Source organism: Phasianus colchicus, chromosome 17, assembly GCF_987193195.1.
Source record: "Phasianus colchicus chromosome 17, bPhaCol1.hap1.1, whole genome shotgun sequence".
Lineage (NCBI taxonomy): Eukaryota > Metazoa > Chordata > Aves > Galliformes > Phasianidae > Phasianus > Phasianus colchicus.
Genome location: NC_143452.1, coordinates 1,944,321 through 1,967,026, shown reverse-complemented (window position 1 = coordinate 1,967,026; position 22,706 = coordinate 1,944,321). Strand labels below are relative to the sequence as shown.

The 22,706-nt window shown below is 43.7% G+C and overlaps 1 protein-coding gene across 1 annotated transcript; it reads right to left on the bottom strand.

Moving 5' to 3' along the window:
• Positions 1-9,137: 9,137 nt before the first annotated feature.
• EIF2S2 (eukaryotic translation initiation factor 2 subunit beta) lies at positions 9,138-21,276 on the bottom strand. Its single transcript, XM_031605681.2, has 9 exons — positions 21,118-21,276; positions 16,816-16,996; positions 15,830-15,933; positions 14,509-14,644; positions 14,102-14,202; positions 13,536-13,684; positions 12,653-12,709; positions 11,542-11,627; positions 9,138-10,777 (listed from the first exon to the last, which is right to left on the bottom strand). Exons 1-9 carry the CDS (start codon positions 21,130-21,132, stop codon positions 10,602-10,604), a joined length of 1,005 nt encoding a protein of 334 aa, XP_031461541.1. The 5' UTR covers positions 21,133-21,276; the 3' UTR covers positions 9,138-10,601.
• Between the last annotated feature and the right edge of the window lie 1,430 nt (positions 21,277-22,706).

The following is a 22,706-nucleotide window of genomic DNA, read 5'->3' as shown; positions in this document are numbered from 1 at the left end:
AAAAGGGAACATTCCGCTCACTCTTCAGGCCATAGGGCAGCCGAGAAGCAGCCTGCAGGCTTTGCTGGGGAGGATCGCTACCAAGAGAGGAGCTTCACCTCTTCCTGCACACTGCTGCTGTCCCAGCCCTCCCCTCCCACCCCATTTTTCCATGCACGCACACCCACAAATGTGGGGTGGGAGCTGCATGCTTTGGTCACAGCTCAGCTCCTGAACCACAGTACTGACTCTGAACATGCTCTGCTGTCACATGAGAACAGACTGCAGGGAAGAGCAGAACCCCATTACTGGCTTTGCTGTGGTGGACTTGTGGTCCTTCTGTCACATCTTGTTAGCTCTTGAATGGCTGTGAAGTTGTCCCACCCAGTGCTCACCCAGCCACGTGGGAACAGCTTTCCCATGATGTCCCCTTCATGATGTCCCCATGGAGTCGGCCCCTGTCACTTGATGCTGCCCTGCTGGGATGTGCCAAGACAAGGGTTGGGCGTTTCCACAGGAGGAACATTTAATTCACCATCTGCACTCTCTGAAGAGAAGCCACCACTGTAGAGTGACAACTGAAATAAGTGTACATCCAGTTCCCATCTTGTGAACTGGAAGTTGTGGAAGCTTTTCCCCACCACCCACAAATGCAAGACTGCACTACTGGGACCTGTGAACATCACTTGCCTTCTCACATTTGCTGCTCCATTTGTCATCATGGTGACAGCAACATTGTCTTTGCTGGAGACAAATCCAGATGTTCCCATCCCCTACTGTGATGCCTGCACCTCCAGAAATGTGAAACATGTGAGGCTTAAGCTTTGGGCTTAAATGTGCTGCTCTGGATGGGAAAAGACAATGTGCAAGAATTTTTGGTGCTCTGCTCTTTCAGAGCAGTGGATGTTAGAGCAACAAAGCAGGGTTACTCCAGTCCCTAACACTCCTTTGGTCACCAAATCATTAAGGTTGGAAAGACCACTAAGATCATCAAGTCCAACCATGATGCATCCCTACTAACCGTGATGTGGAATACGATAACAAAAACCATACAACCATGACACCATGTCTCTCGTTACCACATTTAACCTTTTGCTGAGCACCTCCAGAGACGGTGACTCCACCACCTCCATCAGCAGCCTGTGCCAATGCAACACCAATGAGCTTCTGGACATGGAAAGACAACCTGCCAGGCTGAGATGCCTGTAGCCTTGCAATGAATTTCTGTCAGGAGACACAACAAAAGCCCCCGCTGACTTTAATAAATCCTACCACATGCTCGAAGTCCATTCATTGCTTTGGAAATCTTTATGTTATTGCAGTGGTAATAATAACCATGCCGGACACTGCCTCTATGTCATATCCCTCCTGGAACACCTTCCCATTATCTGTGGGATAATTCCATATTTTTTCTCACTCTTAAAGTTGTGGAAATATTGAGAGATGTAGTCAACTACCTCCAATGGCTCCCAGTGGGAACCAGCCATTATCCTCCAGGAAAGCACTGCCCAACCATGGATCAGATGTTAAGAAGCAAAGCAGAACCTTGATTAGCAACCTGAAAACATTCAAGGAACTGTAAAAATGAGGTGTGTGCTTAGAAAGTACCTGCTGGTCTTCAGGGTCTGCCTGGAAGAGCCCAGGGACCAGTGTAGCAAAGCAATGGCTCCTCTGAACTCTCTTCTTGGGTTTGCTCCACATCACAGTGCTTCTTCCCTGGTACTGTCCCTCCAACTGAAGCATCCTTTGAAGTAATCCCAACGTGTTTGGAGGCTGCTGGTTCTTCCTAGGCCAATACAGCCCAACTCACCCCACTCACAGAGGATTCACACTGCTTGCAGTCAGGGGCAGTCCCACAAAGCTCTTGGTTGGCCATGGCAGCAGGATGGGGCACTGGAACAGCCCTGCAGTGCAGAGTGCCTCACTCTGAGCTCAGTGTGAGCAGTCCTGGGGGCCAAGGCAGGCAGCTTCCACCATGAGCACCAGGACTGAGTGCTGGGAGATTTCAGGACCTCAAGATGGTGTTCACAGGCCGGGAGCACAAGCAATTGGGAGCTTGTTTCCACATCAGCATCTGATGTAATATTTGAATAACTGCATTAAGAACTGATGTGAAAAGATGAGATCAGGCAGGAGAAAGGACAGAACTAGAATAATCATAAATTGACCATAAGGGACTGTCTTTGTGCCTAAAAGTTCTTCTAAGACAACTCACATAGCCTTTGCTGATTGGGTGTGAACACAGAATCAGCACAACTTCCATGCATGGGGGGCACATCAGGCCCACATGGGCACTGGGATGGGCATTTGCATTCAAAAACCAGAATTTCAAGAGAGAGGGAGAAGATGCAAAGATGTGTTAATCAAAGCATGGGAAGGTGAATTGAAACCAAAAAGACAAAAAGAGTGGGATGTATTAAGAAAAGTGGCAGTGCCAGGTGCCTGAGGGGTCACCCAGCTGGTGGTGGAGTGATGCAGCTCCAGTCCCAGTGTTACCCATCACATTCACACCCCTCTGTGTGTTTTCCCAACGTGGCTACCTTGGAATTTCTCTCCCTTCCATGTACCACCAGTTGTGCTGAGCCCATCAGCATAGTTTGGGTGCTCAGATACCCACAAGGACTGAGCCCTAGTGGGCAGCAGCCCAAAGCACGCAGGAGATGAACAATGCCAACACCACAAGAACAACACCAGAAGTCACAGAATCACAGAATTGCCAGGGTTGGAAGGGACCTCAAGGATCACGAATCTCCAACCCCCCTGCCACACGCAGGGCCACCAACCATTCCACCTAATGCTAGACCAGACTGCCCAGGGCCCCATCCAACCTGGCCCCGAACACCCCCAGGGACGGGGCATCCACAACCTCCCTGGGCAGCTGTTCCAGTACCTCACCACTCTCTCCGTAAAGAATTTCCCCCTGACGTCCAACCTAAATCTCCCTTCCCTCAGCTTAAAACCATTTCCCCTTGTCAAATGCTCCAGAGCCCCACCAGCAAAAACAAGGACAGAAGACGTGTTCAGCTCCTCTAATTCATTCCAGATCCTCCTGTCAAACCAGTTTGCTGCATGGGATTTTCTTCTGAAAAACAGATCCCAGCTGCAGATGGTGACACTCAGAGCTGCGCTATGAACAGCTTTGAGAAATCTGATTCTAAATGAACCAAAGCAGTGATCCACTGGGAATTGTTCTCATCTGCAGAAAACCTTAATAGCTCATTTGAGGAGGGACTCCAGCAGGGCAGAACAATGCACACCCACCCATCTGCAGCAGAGACACCGCGTGCTGCCTTTGCGACTGCTCTTCATAGCATTCATCTGATGCCCAACCAGGTCTGGCTTACCCCCAACAGAAGCGTTCCCCCAGCAGCAGGACATACAGAACCTGCACTGCTCTCTGTGAGTGAGCAATGAGCACAGCAAAGAATGGGGCACCACCTACGAGAGGCACACAGCCACCTCCTTTGGGGACAGTCCTACCAAGAGCTCCATCACTGTAAGGAGCACAGATCTGCTTTTGTTGCAGTTGTTTCAGCCATTCTCCTGGCAGCAGGGAGCTTTCAGAAAACCTGTTGGAAATGCCATCTTTATACAGCAACATACAGATGCTTTTTCCCACATTCAAATTTTTGCTGGGGGATCATTTTCCCATTCAAGATGTCCCCATTCTTTTCTTTCCACAGCAGAAATGAGTGTTGTCAGATGAGCTCAAGGCCTTCCTCCCGGACAACAGCCAGGCGCTTTCCAAGCTGGATGCAACTCGTGTTGGCAGATACCCAATTTGGGCACTCGCAGGTGGTGCACAGAGAAGACCAAGCTCCCATATAGGCACTGGGACAGCACACGGTCTGTTGAATCCAACTGGGTCACCAAAGAAGCAGTAAGAAGACAGCAGTGCAGAGGGTAAGAGAAGAGCAACCCGCCTTACAGATGGAAGAGCTGATCTCCGACCACAAGGCTGGGAGCATAGAAGACACTGGGTGTCACACTGAAACACTCGGTGCCCCGCAGGTGCAGCACTGGGTGTTCCCACCCAATGGAGGCAGCTGAGTGATTCACAGCAATCAGAGAGCCGCGCTCACACAGCGCCGTTCCACATCCAACCCAGAACCAGCTCTGCACTCACAAAGCAACACTTTTCCCACTGCATTTCTTGCTTTTTTTGTTTTGTTTTTTCTTTATTTGCATTTCCCCACTTGCCCAACCCTCGCTTTCTATTATTACGAGGGCTGCTCTGAAAGTAATGTCTCCTATTTTATGGTGTTGGCCCATGACACGCCAAGAGAGGCTGTGGATGCCCCATTCCTGGAGGTGTTCAAGGCCAGGTTGGATGGGGCAGCCTGGTCTGATATTAAATGTGGGGGTTTGTGGCCCTGCATGCAGCAGAGGTGTTAGACTTCATGATCCTTGAGGTCCCTTCCAACCCTGGCCATTCTGTGATGACAGCAGAGGCAGATGTTGGTGGGATGGCAGTAGAGCTTGAACCTTCCCACCACTATCCCATTCCATTCTGTTGCAGTCTGACAGAATGGCATCTGACACGAGTGCTATGGAGCAAGGATGTGGAGCTGCATTCCTCCACACAGAAGAACTGGCACCTATTGACATTCATCAACAAAGCTCATTTACAAGAACAGCATGAACACTCTTATTCATCACTGCTGAAAATGTAGAGCTAATGGAGGTGACTGTTGAAAAATTGTAGTTTGTAGCTGAGAATCTATTCTACCAAATAGCATTATTATGCTCCTTGTACCTGTTGTCTTTCCCATGGAAATAAAGAGGAGGCATTACTTTTTTAACGCTGTAGCTGCTGCTGAGCAGTGCTGCACAGAGCCAAGGCTGTTTCAGCCTCTCATTCTGCCCTGCCAGTGAGGAGCTGGAGGGGACAGGACCAGGACTGCTGACACAAAGCAGCCCAGGGGACGTCCCACACCACATGATGTCATGCTGAAATATGAAATGGGAGGAGCTGGCTAATGATGAGCAACTGCATTGTGCATCCCGTTTGGTTTATTCTATTATGATCTCTTCATTTTCTATCCTATTTAACATTCATTATCTCAACCCACAGCTTTTATCTGTTTTCTAGTTTTCCCTCCCACCCCACACCACCCTTCAAGCCCAAATACGTCCTTTGTCAGAGTTGAGATTTAACAGCCACAGCCCCAGTCTCCGTGCATTGGTCTGGACGAACAATGTGCTCCAGTTCACTATGAGAGGGGGATGTCTGCATTAAAAACAAATGCTCAAAGACAATAAAAATGAAGAGCCTGCATGTGCTGAGAAAGCCAGTCCCAAGCATCCTCTCAGTCTTTAGGTAACCCCTCAATGGCAATCACAGCCTTGGACCTAAACAACCACTCAAGAGGACCTGAGAGACCTCCACAGAGTTCTTTTAAGTAGGAAAAAGGAAAATTCCCATCCTGTTTTGGCTGAGACTCGCAGGTTGAGAACCCCATTGTTCGAGAGCATCAGAAAGCGTGGGGACAAAGCAGGGAGAGAAAATGGCACAAGCTTCATTGCAGATGAACTCACATTCCCCAGAACGATGGATCATGCTGCAGAAGGGCTATTTTGGTGCTGGCCCAAAAGCAACACACAAGACCTGCAGCAGGCAGCAAGACCGTGAGCAGCAGGGAAAGGCATTTCAGTGCACAGAACTGAAAAGGATCACAGACATGCTTTTCACTTGCCTTTTGTGCCTTGCTTTTAAAAAGGAGCACATTCAGCTTTTCTCCTTGTAGTGGAAGTAATAAGATTTGTTTTTATTTTCCTCTTTTGAAGAAATGAGTTTTGCCACAGGAGGACTGTGAGACCACGTTAGGAGCCCCAAGATCCAGCCCCATCCCCTACCAGTGTAAGTATGCTCCATCCATGCTGCAGAGCAACACGTTTCTGCACAGAGGAAAGAAAGCAAAGGAAACCTTTGGGACAATTACCCAGAGCAACAAGCAAGGCTTGGAGAGGGGGGAAAAAAAATAAAAGGATTTAAAACTCATTTGCTTTGATACAGAATTTAGAAAATCCTCAAAAAGATTTTGAAAGCATTCATTGCAGATTTTCCCTTGCTTCCAACCCGACACATAAACTACATGGATGCCTGTAGAAATCCACACACACAGGCTAAATTCTGCTCATGGTTACAAACATTTTCCTCCTTTCCAGCATCCCAGCTGGCTGCAGTTTCAGGGGGGCCAGACACAGAGCTCTCTGTAGTTCAGTCTTAGGAGTCACTATGAAGCTTTGCTTTAATTCTAGTGCCCGAAAAATCCAAAAAACACCAACCCCCTCATCACTTATAGAAGCAGAACATCAGAGAAACCCCCATCTCTCAGAGGACACAGACTTACCACAGAAATGGAATGGACCAGGGGAGTTATCCACACATTTCTGTTGAGTGTGCAGCAGGAAAATGATTAATGGCACAGATGTCGAGTTTTTACTATTGGATTTCAGAAATACGCAGTGGTTCACAGTGCACAAAAAGAAAAATGAACAGCTGCACAAGGAGGAATGGAGCCACCGGTGTGGTCACAGCAGTAGGGAAAGAAGAAAGCATTTCTCTTCCTGCAGAGAAAAGCCTCAGGTCTACCAGCAGCAATGTTTCCGTGTGCAGCTTCACTTCCTCTGTCTAAAGCAGCACTGGCACTTCTCTGCCACCTCATTCTATGGTTTATCTTAAGTGCTTTCAGCTACCAACCCAAATAACAAGCATTCCATACAATTATAGAATGGCCAGGGTTGGAAGGGACCTCAAGGATCACGAAGCTCCAACTCCCCTGCCCCATGCAGGGCCACCAACCTCCCCATTCAATACCAGCCCAGGGCCCCATCCAACTGGCCCTGAACACCTCAGGGATGGACGGGGCATCCACAGCCTCTCTGGGCAGCTGTTCCAGCACCTCACCACTCTCTTGGTAAAGAGATTTGAGATTAGTTTTCCCAAGGCAGACAGAAAGGTACATGGGACAGGAACTGCAACCATGCCCTGTGCATGCAGAAAGAACATGTAGAGCTGCACGTGTCCAACCCACCCTCCACCAACAGCAGTCCAAGCACCTGCAGACTTGAGCTTTGGGCCTCCTCCTGCTGGAAGAGCAGAGAGCATCTGGTGTTGCCACTGTGTCTGACCTCTGTGTAAAAAAAAAAAAAAGCAAGCAATTGTCTAGCAAACTCAAGTGACTTTGCAGTTTGTTGTCCAAGCAAACTGACGTTGAACTGGTAACTCTTGTGTTTGCTGCTAAACATCTGCCTTCAATTCCTTCTCAAAGCTCAGCCTTCAGCCTCTTGGATGCTCTTCTGGTAATCTGGAATACATCACTGGAAAAAAACATGGATCAGAGGGGCAGCACAGATACATGGAGAACATTATTCAAAACACTACAGATAAATTATTACAAATCCAGCTGTCAGCATCACACACAACTTCATTCTCCTGACTTGCAGAACCTCCCTGCAAGTTTCTACTTCCATCCACCCTCTGCCAGACTATCAGCAGATGTACTTTCACCCTATTTACCACAGAGCACCCCCTGCAATTTGTGATAAACCTCCTTCTCTCTTCAGCACCCTTCAAGCTCATGTTTTTTCCTCTTGCTCATCTCAGATGACCATTTCCCTGTCAAACAGACACAAACCTGACACAAACCAGGGATTCCAGGGTACAAGGTATATGACTGGAGAACACATTCCTTGATGAACCACACACAGCTGTGGCCAGAAGCCTCACAGACCACAGGAACTTCTCAGAAACACCTCTCCTTCATTCTTCTTCATCTCATTTCAGGTCATAAAAAACACTGCTGCTTTAAATCCTTGCTCTAGACAGATGCTCCCATAAGGTGTGCTTAGGTCCACCCATTTTACTTGAATAGTGGTGTTAATTCAGAACAGAGCCACATGACATCAGCAGCTGATCCTACTGCCACCACAGCAAATCAGGGAATCAGGTCTGTTTTCATTTTTACCCATTATGTGGTGACACAAGCAAGTCCTTGAGTTTCAGCTCCCTGTATACACAACAGAAGTATTTACCTGGCAAATGCGTTAAAAAGACATTGTTCTTCTAAGGATATCAGTAAATTTCAGGCTGATTAACCACAGAATGACTCTATAGTTCTCCTAGGACCTTCAGTGATGGCTTTCAGAAGACTTTCATGGTTAGGGCTGGAGGTGTTGCATCTTCATTACTGAAGGGAACAGACCTACAATAGCTGAGATCACTTAAATAAAGCATAAAAACTCAAATACAGAAGACGTGGAGAAAAGCAACTCAACTGCATCACTGTACTCCTTAACTCCTCAGCTCTTACCCAGCCCCCTCAAACAGGGATTCCCTTCAGTGCCAAATGAAAATCCAGTTCCCACATCTCTACCTGCACCACACAGCCAAGTTGCATCTCACTGAGGAAAGGACATTGAAACAGAACTGTTTGCCTCCCAGTCATCCATGCCTGCACACAGGCCCATGGCAAACAAAGCTACCACCTTGCTCTCTTAAGAAATCCATTTCTAAGCTGCTTACTTACATTCAGCAGTACAACAAAGCCTTTTTTTTTTTTGCCTCTGAACACAGGACTGTACTTCAAACCCATCAGCCTGGTAAGCAGCAATAGCCACAAAACACACACAGAGGATTATATTTGTTTTTGAAGATACACTGGGAAAAAGGTGGAGGTTCTTATGTTTGCTTTCAATAAACAAGTATCTGCTCCCAGACACAGCAGACTTACGTGCCAGCAAAGTCCACATCAAGATGTTTTACACTCCATTAGCCATCAACACCAACGCCTGTGGGCTTTCATGTCAAGAGACAAAATACACCTATGAAGTGTCCATAGTCATCAGACCTCACATATGATGGGTTTGGTTTATTTCAATATTAACAAACTTTTTGATCCAAATATAGTGAAATTAAACTCTGCATTTAACCCACTAAAACAGCCTCAGCTTGCATTTATAAGATGGATGATTAATTTTTATGGACAATAAAATTATTTGAGTCAGGAAAGCATGCATGCAAAGAGCACTGAATTGGTTTTTTAGTTATTTTAGTAGGTCACTGAAAGAAGAAGGCAACCAGCACTTCTCCAGTTTTATTGCCAACAGGAGAATGCCTATTTGCTAGAGAAAAAAACAAGAATACAACAATAATGTTACAAGAGGCACTGATCCTGGCTTTATTCACTTAAAGATACATCCAACATTTGTTATAGCTCACTTGGAATTCATAATGCTTTTAAGAAACCAACTATAAAAATCTTGATTTTTTGCCTTACAGTGCTGTCAAGTTTTCAAATAGCAAGTAAGTGACTTCCCAGCAAAACTGTGCTGTGCATTAACATACGTACAAAGATTAAAACTTAGTAGAAACCCTTCAGTTTCTGGTACTTTGTGTTCACAACCACCACAGTTTTCCCATAGGAGGAAGCAACTCCGCAAAGTCGCAGGGATGCAAGTCAATAGTCCTGAGCTATTGCACCTCAGCCTGACTCTGCACCATTTTATAGATGGGTTAAATGAAAACAACTTCTATTAGTTTCCCATCCCCCCCAATACAGTACTCACAAAGGGCTCACCTTCCATTTGCATCTTTGTACTTGGCAACTGTAAGAAAATTTCTGCAGCACTAGAAAAAACAAGTTAGGGCAGCACTGTGTGCATCCCCCCAAAATTACTGATACTGGCTGCTAGTGGAGAGAAGTACATGACTTACAACCAAGAGGTGACACTGCATTAATCTGGAATATAAACTCCTTGGTAGTATGTTCCATAAATTCAAGATTTATCCAGAAGTGTGTTGCAGCCATCATATAATGATGTCACCTACTTTTCTATTTTTGCTGCATTTAATTTTTTTTTCTTAAAGTGATGAAGAGTGCAGGACTTAATATAAACATTTCTCTATTAGAAATTGCAAAATTTAGTACTATGATACTATGAAAGCTTATAATAGCTTATCAATTCTGTGTTAAGACTCAGCATCAATATGGTGTCTGAACTAGCTCAAGCTACAGTCTGCCTAATAAAGCAGTATCAACCTGTCCTGATGTCACTGCCAATATGTTCCCATTCTAAAGTGGCTATAAAAGCACAACCAGTTCTTATGTTGGTACATCACCTCTGTTCTGCGACCAATCTCTCTGCTTAATGACAGCCTACCTAAAGATCAACTCATTACATAAAACCAAAATAATCCTAAACTTCAATCTAAGTCTCGGGCACAGCTCAGTGATGTGATCTGCAGAACAGAACACCAACCATTCCCAGGAACTCTTTTAAGCAGAAACTGAAGGAAAAACCCAAATCAAAGACGCTCACTGTTACAGTATCTTTAATTTATCTCGTGTTTTACAGAAGTCTGAATGGATTAAAAAGCACCTCCTTTCCCATCACGTTCCTTACAGTTGGTAAAATATATTCAATGAGCAAATGTATGTGAACAGCTTGAGGATCTGCAACTTGCAAGGATTTCACAGACCAATCAATCAAAAGCCAAATTTCTTGTAGTTTTTACAATCTTTGTTTTAATACAATGGTAAGTAAATCCATTCCGATTGTAAACCTGTCCAGTCATATCTCCCCAGAACACTTTGCAAAATCCAGTGTTGATTAGCAAACTAGTTAGCTTTGGCACGGAGCTGTGCTCTCTTGCCTGTGACAGCCTGGAAACCAGTTTTGATGCTGGCGACGGAGCAGCGGGAGTGGCAAGTCTCACACTGCAAGAAATATAACCTGGTGTCCTTCTGTAGAATTGTGTCTGGTGACCGACACGTATGACAGGTGACATACTCCTCTGCAGGAAAGGAATTAATTTGTAGTTAAAAGATCATGAATTACCAGCAGGAAACAAACAAACAGACACACTCCACCAGTTCTTCAGTCTTTAGTTTAACAGTTGTTTTCAAAGGCTGTTTAAATTGATCTACTGAATTAGAAGCGGCTTACTGTGAAAAATCACAGAGGTTGAGACAACCTAAAAATTCCTCCCAGCTCCCAGGTTAACAAAGAGAGGGTTTCATCTGGTACATTGTGCACTGGCACCAGTGCTTTAAAAATGATCATCAGTTAAAGCTCCTCTCTGGCTTCCCATGACTTTCTTTGTTGAAAATTCCCACTTGTCAGCAAACCTTGTGAAGATACAGCACTGTCTAAAACAGCATTTTTTTTTTGCTGCAAATAGTCTGCAAGTCCCTTACCTAGCAGCACATATGCTTTATTTGTTAATTAACAACAAACTTGAACAGCAACAATTACTGTTCAATTTTTGTAGTCCTCATCAAAACTAAAAGTGAAAATTCGGATGAAGACAAGAAATTCTCAATCACTTGCATTGTTTTCCTTGGCACATTTCAGTGCCAGGACAGATTACTGCCCAGGTACTTGCTATAGTACAGTACATCAACCTTGACTTGCATTATCCCATTATAAAGTAACAGCAAAACCATCACTTGTTAGCACAGACTCTCCATGACATGCACACTGTGGGCCATACACAGACCACCAGTCACCAAATGGGGTCTGGGAGAAATCTGTAGGGGAAAAGGAAGTTATACTTACTGATATATCTTCTCAAGACGTTTTCTATCTGTTTTTGCTGGAATCTTCCTTTGATTACAAGCTGGTTGTTACCATCTATTGAGCCACTAGGTTAAAAGAAAAAGGAATGTGAAGTAATTGATTTACAAAAGATATCAAATGTTAAAAAGTATATGAAGTCAGGAACATGAATGAGATAACTGATGCATTCAAGGTAAGAGTAAGCCAGAATTACTTCATGGGAAAAATAGCATGTAGAATTCTGACAGCATTTTAAAATCTATACAAAGGTCACACAAACACAATACTAACTGCAATAAAAACAAGATCAATTGAGAGAGCAGTTTTACAGTGAAGCTGCCAAATTAGGAAATGAGAATTAGTACCTGCTTGTCTCACAGAAGTGACCAAGACAACTCTACTATTCTGTCTTACTAAGACACTCTCCTAGCCACTTTGACACAATAAACTGAACACATTTTCAGACTATAGTTTGCAAGTTTTTGTTTCACATCATCCAAAACTGAAGTAAGACTTTGTTATATCCACACTGCAATTAGATAGCTTGATTCTGTATGTCTACATAACAGTATTTTAATCCACAAGACAGATATAACTAGACAACAAGAAAGTACATTATCACAGCATGAGATAATTTAAAGGCCTTTGATATCAAAGGCCTTTAAAAGCACAAGCATTTTTTATGCTAAGACAAGAGAATTTTACGTGTGGCATTAGAGTGACTAGCTACAGGCCCTCAAAACTTCTATCAGATGGGCAGATATTCTCTTCCTTAGCAATTACATGCCTCAAGGTAATTATGAGCTGAAGAGCCATCCTCACCAATTGAGTCAATCAGCTCTGTGATTAGATCATTGTTTGAGAGAAGTCCTGGTTAACAAACCCAAACTGTTATCCTAATTGTTTCCCAGGACTGAGAGCTTTCCTCAGCACCTCTTCCATGAGCTGCTCTGTCTTCGATCACCCAGCACAGCATCTGGGTGTAGGAAAGGAGAGCCTGATGTTCAAGCACATATGAACAGATCTAAAATGAGGAATCTTACATTTGATCAATACCAACTACGCTGCCATTGCTTCCTGCATACGCACACATACAGCCCCATAGCCTTACCTTGTACCCAATTCTGCCAACAAAAATGCCAGGAGATGTTTTGGCTGACGATGTAATCTAAAAATATAAGTAAGGATATCTTTAACCCCTGTCCTCCAGAGAAATTTGATACCTATACAGAAATAGCAGGCTAAAATGATCTTAAATTATCAAATTTAAAAGGGCAGTGCCAGAGGGTCTGTACCAAACAGCAGAGGCAGACAATGAACTGAGGACACAGGAAAGTTGAACAGTCCACACACATGCACATACGCCATAATTAGAGAGTAATTACTGAAATTAAGCTGAAAGCAAGTTTTTATATCTCTGATTTTCCACTCAATCCCTTTGCTATCCACAGTGCTCTGCAAAAAGCATTGATAGCAACCCCTCAAATTTTACTGTAGTGTATCATCCAGATACTCAGTATGTTTGTCTGGACACCTACAAAACAAACCAGAAGTGTGCTCCTACAAGTGCCCACAATGAACAGAAGTAATTAGGACAAAGAAGCATAGGAAAAACAATACTGAACTCCATGGCATTTATCAAGAGAACAGTACTTGCAGTTTATCTCAAAATTAGAAGGAATATTCATCCCTGTTCCTGTATCCGAAGCCTTACAAATAAAAAGCATTGGAGACCCAACCACAAACTTGCTACAAGTGAACAGGTTTTGTTTCAGTCCACAAGATCCATGAAGCAAGCCTATCATACTGGTAACTAAAGTAAAAAGTAAGAAATTGTAACCTTCATAAATACTGTACCAAGAAAAATAGAGGAAATGAACAGTATGCCAAAATAGCTTTCATTTTGGTCTGTCTTTTGTCAAAAAGCACATATTCAACAGCTAACAGCACAGAAAATTCTACTATTTTTGACAAATGTTAAGAGTAACACTTACAATTTGCAGATATCTGTAAAATTGACAAAGGATGTTTTCTTGGTCCCTACTCTCACCACCTGCGGAGGCTTCATGACAAATTTCCTTTTTTCTCCAGCTACCATATCTGGGTTTTTTTCCCGCATGATGTTAAATACTCTATTGAGCAACTGCAAAAACAAGCAAATCATCATTCAAGATACACGAGATACTCACATTGCAGTACATCGCTTCTAAAATCCTGAGATAGCATTAACAATGAGTATTAGACCAAATTCGCCCATGAGCATCTCCCTGAAAGCTTCTGAACACACTTTTAAAATGTTCTGATAAATGTGAAGACTGAAAGATGCTTTCACAGGAGTTTTCTTTATAACCAGCCTGCTTGCAAAAGTCACCTTAAACATCATTAACATAGCCCCATATGAAAGTTAACTGTGACAAAAGATGCTCTGTTATTTTTGTCTTCACGTGCTTCTGAGTAGAAGCCTTTAATTTAAAGTTGGAAAGAGGACATATGAACATAAGGCTCTGCTCTGATATAGCATATTAACATGAAAGATACTTTGAAAGCCTTTTAACATTACCTCATCATATGTGTAGTCCCTTTCTGAGCCTGCCCACGCAGGTCCCGACTGAAGGCTAAAAGAAATTCCATCATCTTTTTTGCTATCTTCATCCTCAAAAGCTGTAACAAAAGTTGTATGGGATTCATTAAGAAAAAAACATTTACTTAACCTTGAGTGCACACCATTGCTCAAAGGTACATCAACAGAAGATTTTACTGAGATGAGAAATCTCTGTTCATCTGGCTAGAAGGGCTATCAGCACTTACTGTGGATTTAGGCTCCTTCTGTAGAACGTTTTTCTGATAATCACAACAGTGATAAGAGTAACAGATTAATTTTTAGAATAAAAGATACCCAAACAAGTTATTCACCTACAGAACAGCCTTTCCAGTTTCAAAACTTCCTTAACTATATTCTACTTTTACCTTCATCCTTTTCCAGTATTTCATCTTCATCTGGAAACTTCACAAACTTTTTCTTTTTCTTCTTATTGCCCAGCATGATGTCGAGGTCATCTTCGGGTTCTACCACCTCTGGCACATCTCCCTCAATTTTTAATTCCTACCAAAAAAAAAAAAATTAAGACTGCAGCATCCAGTATTAAACATAAATCTTCACTACACAGCATTAGAAACCATCTAGTATAGTGTGCTATCAGTATAAGTATTAGCAGTACCTACCACAGTCCTGAAACATACAGAAAAGAACAGAAACTAAAGTTTGTTGAGGAGAGCCCTGCACTAAAACACATGAAACAGGGACAGATTTTTCAGATGTCAAGCTTAGCTACTATGAGGAACCCGCACCTAACAGGTACCAGTTCTGTATTGAAACTGTATCTAGTCTACGCTACTTCCTTTGGAATACACTGTTTCCTTGCAGATAATGAATGCAGACAAGAAACTTTGAGTTAACATTGGCTGGTGAGAAACTAACACTGTATTTCATTAAAGGCAGCAGCCACATTAGGGTGCAGGGGAACAAAACCCCCTGCATGCCATGCACACTACTGAGAAGCAAAGCTGTGCTACCTGCAGCAAATCTAATTTATCACATTCCTTTCCTAGCTTTGTTACCACAATCCTTTCTTGGATGCAGGCATGTTCTCACAGAGAACACACACAGCAAGCACTTGTGCTGTTTGGGTCAGATCAGAGGGGCTTTTCCTCCTCAGAAGGCAAAATCCAATAGCAGGTCTACATGTAACATAACATTTATCTACCCTCTTGCTCTCTGGGCTTTCCAGTTACACTGACATGCGATACTAAATGATGACTTGGAATAAAACTTGAGAAGAGTAAAAATACCTTGCACAAATTCTGGAACACAGAACGGTAGCCAATCATTTCTAAAGAAAACATGAGAGTAAAAACAGATTTCATAGCAGATAAACACCCTTTATTTGAAGAGTGGCCTTTAGAGGACTGTTCTGTGCATTGCTTCTGACATCACCTATCTTCCTCTCACCTCAAAAGGGAGCTAACCTTGGTGATAATCAGCCCTTCCTGCAAGTCACAGAATTACTGGCTTACTGCAAATATCTGTTAGATTTTCTCATTTCCAGACAAGATGTCTTTGTGCACTAACATATTCAGCAGAACTACTACACAGAAAGGACACAGTGAAACTCCTATTAACTGCACCAAGACGTCAGATTGGAAACAGTTCCTCTACAGACAATCCCCAGAAAATGAAAGCAAGAAGGTTTCTGGCAATAGACAAGATGGCCTGGTTATGGGGACAAACCTTTACACCTTCTTCTGCTTCATCTATATCAAATATCTTCTTTGGCTTCTTCTTCTTTTTCTTTTGATTGAAGAAGTTCAAATCATCCAAGTCATCTGTTGCATCTAACAACAAGTGATTGGCAAAGGCACAGATGTTAACAACCACAGCAACAGCTCAGACTTTACAGTTTCCAATTCACATCCAAAGTCTTCAAAACATGACAGCAGGACACAAACAGTAACCTGTAGCTCCTACAGATATCCTTCATGTTTTAGGAGAGGTCATTCTCATCTATCCCTAGACACTGCAAGAGCTGTTTTACAATTTCAGTATCTTATAACTGCATTTTCTTATTTTCAAGAGTTGAATCTCTCTCTCTGTTATGCAAAAGAAACTAGTTACTTCTGAAATGATATTGGAAACACTGAAAAACTAAAAGAAAACCGCAGGAGAAAAGCATAGTTTCTTTGGCTGACAGTTGGAACCAATCTTAACAAGAAAAAAAAAAAAAAGGGATTTAAGTTAATAGCACTCCTTTACTCAAGTCATCTTGAAATAGCATTGGTCTCAACTTAAAGGCCAAGTCATATACACACACAGAAGCTTATTTTCAAATAAGATTATGAGTAACACTCTTGCTGTGGCATTCATAGCTGCCCAAAAACTAGAAATTTTTTTAGCCATATCTCTATTATTCACATTACAGCTTAATTGGAGAAATACTGCAACAACTGCATACAGAAGCAACTGTTTTAAGATTTCTTTTTTCACTGTCTCACACAGTGATTCTATTTGAATCAAAAAAGCAGAATTAACATAAGCTGTATGTTTGTGGACACAGTTTTAGGCAGGAGAAGCAAATTAGGTCTCTCAAATAAGCAAGAGATTATTATTATTGACAAGCTCCTGAACTATTTTTTATGACACCATGCTCTTGAAATGGGGTTTCTAGTCTCAAAATACAGAGGCACCCTACAGAGCTTATCTACACAGATTCATTTTACCTTTCTTCCTGCTGTCTTCTTCATCTGCTTCAACATCTTTGTCTTCTGTTGGCTCTGGTTCAACTTCTTTTGTTTCTGACTGCTGAGTCTCTTCTGTTTGTGTATCTGCTCCTTCCTCATCCAACATAAACGGCTTCTTCTTCCTCTTCTTCTTCTTGCTCATAGTAGGATCGAAAATCATCTACAAAAAGTCAAGAGTTCATTAGCAATACAATGACCTGGCTTCACCTGACATTCAGCATTTCTAAAATCTTCAAGCTTCCCTCCACGTTCCCTATGTTGACTGAACTGTCCTTCAGCTTCCATCTCAATCTGGGATTTTTCTGTACCTACAACAATGTAATACAAGTTAACTGACTCAAAAACTGAGCTGCTGTAAAAATATAACTGATCTTCTTCCCAGGCATAACTAAAAAGAGGATTTAAAAGAGGAGAGAAAGAAAAGGTTAGAATACCACTCAACAGCTTCAACTTCTGCTGCTCTTCCCCACCATAGCTAAGATTACTCAAGTTTCCTGTTAGCTATGTACCAGTTCAGCTGAAAATATATTACAGCTGTGAACCTTTCAGATCAGAAACTTCTCCATTTCATTGTCATTAGGAACTCTGATACTGAAGTAAGGCCACGTGTAGTGCTGTGCCATTCAGCACTACACACACACAAGATTAAGAACACCCATCACAGTAATTTCCAGATTCATTAAAAGGCAAAACTTACCAACAACTCTCTTGAGAAGAACGTTCTGGCCTAGGGAGAACCCTACAAGAAGCTGGTGCTACAGCCTGACCTGTGTCAGCTCAGTATTATGAAAAAGCAAAGGTCTCACCTCCGAGCTGTTGAGGAGTCCCTCAGCCAAGAAAGCAGCTTGCTTCAGCTGGTCACTAAACAAGAATGATTTTTAACCTACTCAGAAAATCAGCACAAGTTCTTCAGTTTTCCAACACAGGATTACTTCCTGCTACTTAAATTAAAATAACTCATGTTTGACATTATAGCTACTGGTCAAGTTTGTGACACGTCTGGACACGTTTTCCACATCACAGTGTGGTACAGATAGATGTACAGGCATATTTAATACTTCAAGCAACTGTAGATACTTAAGAAAAACTGGAGAAATGGTCTCATTATCTAATAGTTTAAAAATGTTTCTTAGTTTAGGTAAAATTTAGGATCATGAATACCCCTCTCTCAGAATAACAACCATTTCAAATGAGAAATTCTCCAACTTCTTGTTCATTATGTCCTCAAAGGTTTTCTTTCCATAAAGCAATCTTTTCCTCGTACTTTTCATTCTCCTACATGTGATGCTCTTGTGATACTCTTCTGATTGAAGATCCATCTCATAAAGGCTCTGAACTGAGACTGAGATGCAGTACACAGCACCCATGTAAATCTCCACAGAAGCCTGAGGCTTTCAGGCTGCTGCAGTGTGCCTTTAGTTGTACACAGCGTGCTTAGAATGGCTTTCTAAAAAGTCCCATTGGCTGCCTTCCCTCTCAGACACATGTATGAATCATGCTCCCACAGGGCGGAGCACTCGATGTGCACAACTGCTTACACTGTTTGCTGCCTTCCTCTTGTAACCTCTCAGGATGCTGACACAGGAAAGCTGCCTGCATAGGCAAGGGTGTACAGCTTTGGGAACAATCAAGCCAACACCACTTTCAAGACCAAGACTCTTCTGAATGCTGCAACTTTGAGAGACTCCAGACTTATCTTCTAGATCTTTTGCACAAAGCTGCAGGAATAAGATGATTAAATCAAGTGTAATTGCAAAGCAGGAATCACTCCACATAGAGCAAATCACTCTTCCTAATGAGAAAAAAAAAGACACTTCTCATCCTGAACTGCTGTAGGGTATATCTGGTCTCCACAAGAGACTGAGCACACTGAACTAAGGACAGCTTTTCGACTTTGGAGACTGTTTTAATGCTGAAAAAAATCTTTTTAGCAGAGGTGTGCGACTCTTCAACTGGCCTTCTGCAGAGGTGCGTGACTCCAACAGCTCACTTGGCTCTACAGGGACACCATACCCAACTCCTGCACCCTTCAGCCTGGTCACACCAGACTAACTGCTCTGAGGAAACTGAATACAGGAGTTGGACATCCTGAGAAGGAGATCCATGCCTGAACTATTTTTGATCATCAAGAACTTACATAAGAACTAAGCAGGACTCTTAAGTCACACATGACTTAAAAAAAACATGATATGAAGTAACTAACCTGCTAACCAGGCTTTCTGCCTTCCTGGGCTAGAAACTTCAGGAATTTCTTCATACTTTCTCTCTATTCAGTACATTTGATTAATCAAAGTGTTATGATACCATCTAAGTATAAAAAGTACAGGAAAAGTTGTAGGCCTACTGAAGAGACTGTAGCCTCCAGGCTAAATACACCAAAGCCTATGCTTTTACTACACTGAAATGAGAAATTGCCATCCTATTTCAGCTCTCAGAGCCAAATTCCCACATGGATTTTCATCTTCTGTAGGCCACAGTTTACAGAAATCAACTAAGTAAAAGATGAGGAAAAATATATATATAAAATTAGAGCTTCAAGTCCAGTTCCTAAGACAGAAACCCACGTCACTCTAAGTTACTACAATAGTGGCACTTGCTGGGGATTCTACCAGAGGTCACAATCCCATTTCATCAGTCTGAATAAACACAGGCGTGTCCACCAAACACAGACCAAGGCAGTACAGGTATCCCTACACTGCACTGCTCTCTGTGATAGAATTCTAAGTGATTTGTGACTAATCAACACCTAAACCCTCCAGTTGCTCAAAACAAAGCATTCTCCAGCATTATTTCTTTGGAGCTTCATAAAAAGGGCAAGAAAACCTTTCAGTTATCATCTAGAAGGATTTTAGATACATAATAGGATTTCTAATAAGATAATTAGAGTTTAACATCCTGCTCATCATTTGCAGGTTTTGAATTCTGCTCCTCACAAGCAGGACGTGTGCTGTCCCTCCTGGGCAGCACTCATACAAGAGCTGGTTCTGCCAGGCAGTTTTCCTGCTGTAATGGTCTGAAAATTTCAAGCTGCGGTGCAGTGCAACTGCCCATACTTGGAAGAACTCTGTGATGCAAACCAGACAAAGAATTCTGACATTTACACTACAGATTTGCCTTTTGAGATTCACATATTTTCTTCCTCAGCAGCTTTAAAAACAAAACACAACTATCACCTTAAAAGCTTACCAATAACAGTATGTTATCGGCAGCCACACAGAAGTTATGGGTGCACTCACTCTCAAACAGACTATTCAGAAGATCTACAGTGACAGCTCAGCTGGCTACTACCACTTTCATTCTGTCAGATGAAGCAAACCAGAAATGCAACTTAACTACACTGATCTCACCTTAATGTCAGAACAAATGCACTTGAGACAGAAAGCAGCTGATGTAATGGTCTTAATTTCTGGAATCAGAGCACTGTCTTCACATCAGCACACAATTAGACATAAAAATGCCGGATATTCATTCACAGCAGCTGAATAACCAGTCTCAGCTACCATTAAAGTAACTTGTAATTACACTGCTTGCTGTTTATTATGTCAGAGAAGTCGTGAGTTGCCCATCTCCAAGGTTAGAGTGAGCATACCTTGCTCAGAAATGAGCCATAGACATATCTGAACCAACACCAAAGAAAAACGACCAAAAGCAGCTGCCTCGTGGATTCTGTCAGTGCAGTTTCCCACTGGCCACATCTTCCATCAGGGTGCTCAAGGCTTCATACGTGGAAAGCTTTCCTTTTCCCATGAGAGAGACTGAAACGAGGTTACCAATGGCTCCAGCTACAACATTTGAAAGACTTCTCGGAGACAGCTGCACCCGCTCCCCTGAAAGCAAAACCCACTGCATTTGGACAACCGTCTAGTATCACTTGCTAAGACACAACCATTGAGCTGTCAGGGATGAAAGACGAGATATTAGAGCTCCAAAAAGAGGTAAATACTGAAGCCAAGCGCTACCGCCAAAGGAGCACGAGGCGCCCTGGGGACGCGGTGCCGGCACATCTCCTTCTCCCCCGGCCCCGCTGTGGGGGATACGAGCACGGCTCGGGGAGCTGCGGGGCCGCACCGCGAGGAGAGGGGGCTGAGGACCCCGAGAAAGGCCCCGAGGACCCCGCGAGAGGCCGAGGTCCCGCCGCCCAACCCCGGCCCAGCCCCTGGGTGGAGGCCGCGCCGTGGCCGCCGCAGGCCTCGGGCCCACGCTCCCACATGGCGGCGGCCCCGGCCGCGAAACGGCGCAGCCCTCGGACTCGGCTCCTTCCCCGACGGCGTCGAGCCTCACCTCGTCGCCCGACATGGCTGCGGCCGGGCACGGAACGGGTGATCGGATGAGGAGCGGCGGGGCTCAGGGACGCTGCCGGCCGTTGCCCGCGACCGCCGCGCTCGCCTCTTGCATCAGCGCTCCCCTCCCCCGCAACGCGCATGCGCGCCCGGCCGCGGTGCCTGCCGGGAGCTGCGCATGCGCCGTCGGGTGGCGCGTGGGGTTGTGAGGCCGCCCGGCGCCTCTGGAGAGCATCCGGTGCGGCCTGCCTGCTGCGCCCCGCGGGAAGGGCGGCCCTGTCTCACCGACCCCCTGTCTCACCGACCCCCTGCCAGTGCGTGTCGTTTACACATACTAAGGTCGCCTTCAGCCTTCTGGGTTTAGCAGTCCCAGCTCACAGCTTCACCTCACGTAACAGGTGCCCCCCAGCCCCTGGCTTCTACCCCATTCCATTTCCCCTCTGATAGCTAATGGAAGGATTTGCTGTCCACACACGACACCTCAAAGGACGCCTCGATGTTCTGTTTCCCAACCAGCTCTGAAATTAAAAGGTCGTTGATTTCATGCCAGATTTGGTGTTAAAACAGACAGAGCCATCAGCACAAACGTTATTACAGGGTGTTTTACATTTCAGTGTTTCTAGACCATTCACTTTCTCTCATCCCATAACTTCCCATTACACCGTGTAAACTTGTACCATTCCTTTTTACATTAGCTGGAGATCACGCACGCTGCATCATTTAACTTCTTCATCAGCTACAGGAAAAGACAGGTGGCCATCACATATCTTCAGCCTTCCTTTCATCCACCTTTCTGCTTGCCTCATTTGGAAATGATAACACACAGCAAAGCCATCCATCTGGAGATGCTTTCAGAACAGGAATCAGTTTTAGCTTTTCCCAGCATAACTAAAAAACATAAATTTTTTTTTTAAGAAATTTCTAAAAGCCAACTTGAAAAGATGACTTTTCTTTCCTGCTACCACCTTTCTTGGAATTCGCAGCATTTGTGTCATTGTCACTTCTCATCATGTGTCAGGGATAGTGTGGGTTTTACATTTATTCCAAGACAGGGTAGCTATATCTTATATCAACTCGAATCATATGCCTGACAAGTCTCATCCTGGCTGCTGCCAGTTAATGGGATGCCTGTTGCAGTGTCCCCCAAGGACACTGAGGGTCACTGTTCTCCATGTGACAGCCCATAGTCCTTAGGAATTCTGCTGTGCCCTTTCCTTTCTTGTCCCAACAGTCCTCTTTTCTGAAAGCTACACATCCAGCCCCTCCAGCCCTTTTTCTGAGGTCTTTTTTGTCTCCCTCCTCATTTTCATTTTTATCTTCTGCACTTACTTACTTATGTACATATTTCTTACTCCCAGTCCTGGACATAATACTTGTGTCTGGCTCCTTGGCAGTATGAAATAGAGCGGGATAATTATTCCCAATTAATACATCCCAGAATAAAGTTCACTTTTTTCTTTGTCAATAATACTTGATGAGCAATTGTAACCCAAAGGTTTCCTCTGTTTGGACTGCCTAATGAGTAATATACGACATAGTTGAGTACATACAGAAGAGAGATGCTGTCTTTGAAGCTCCTGGCTGCAGACA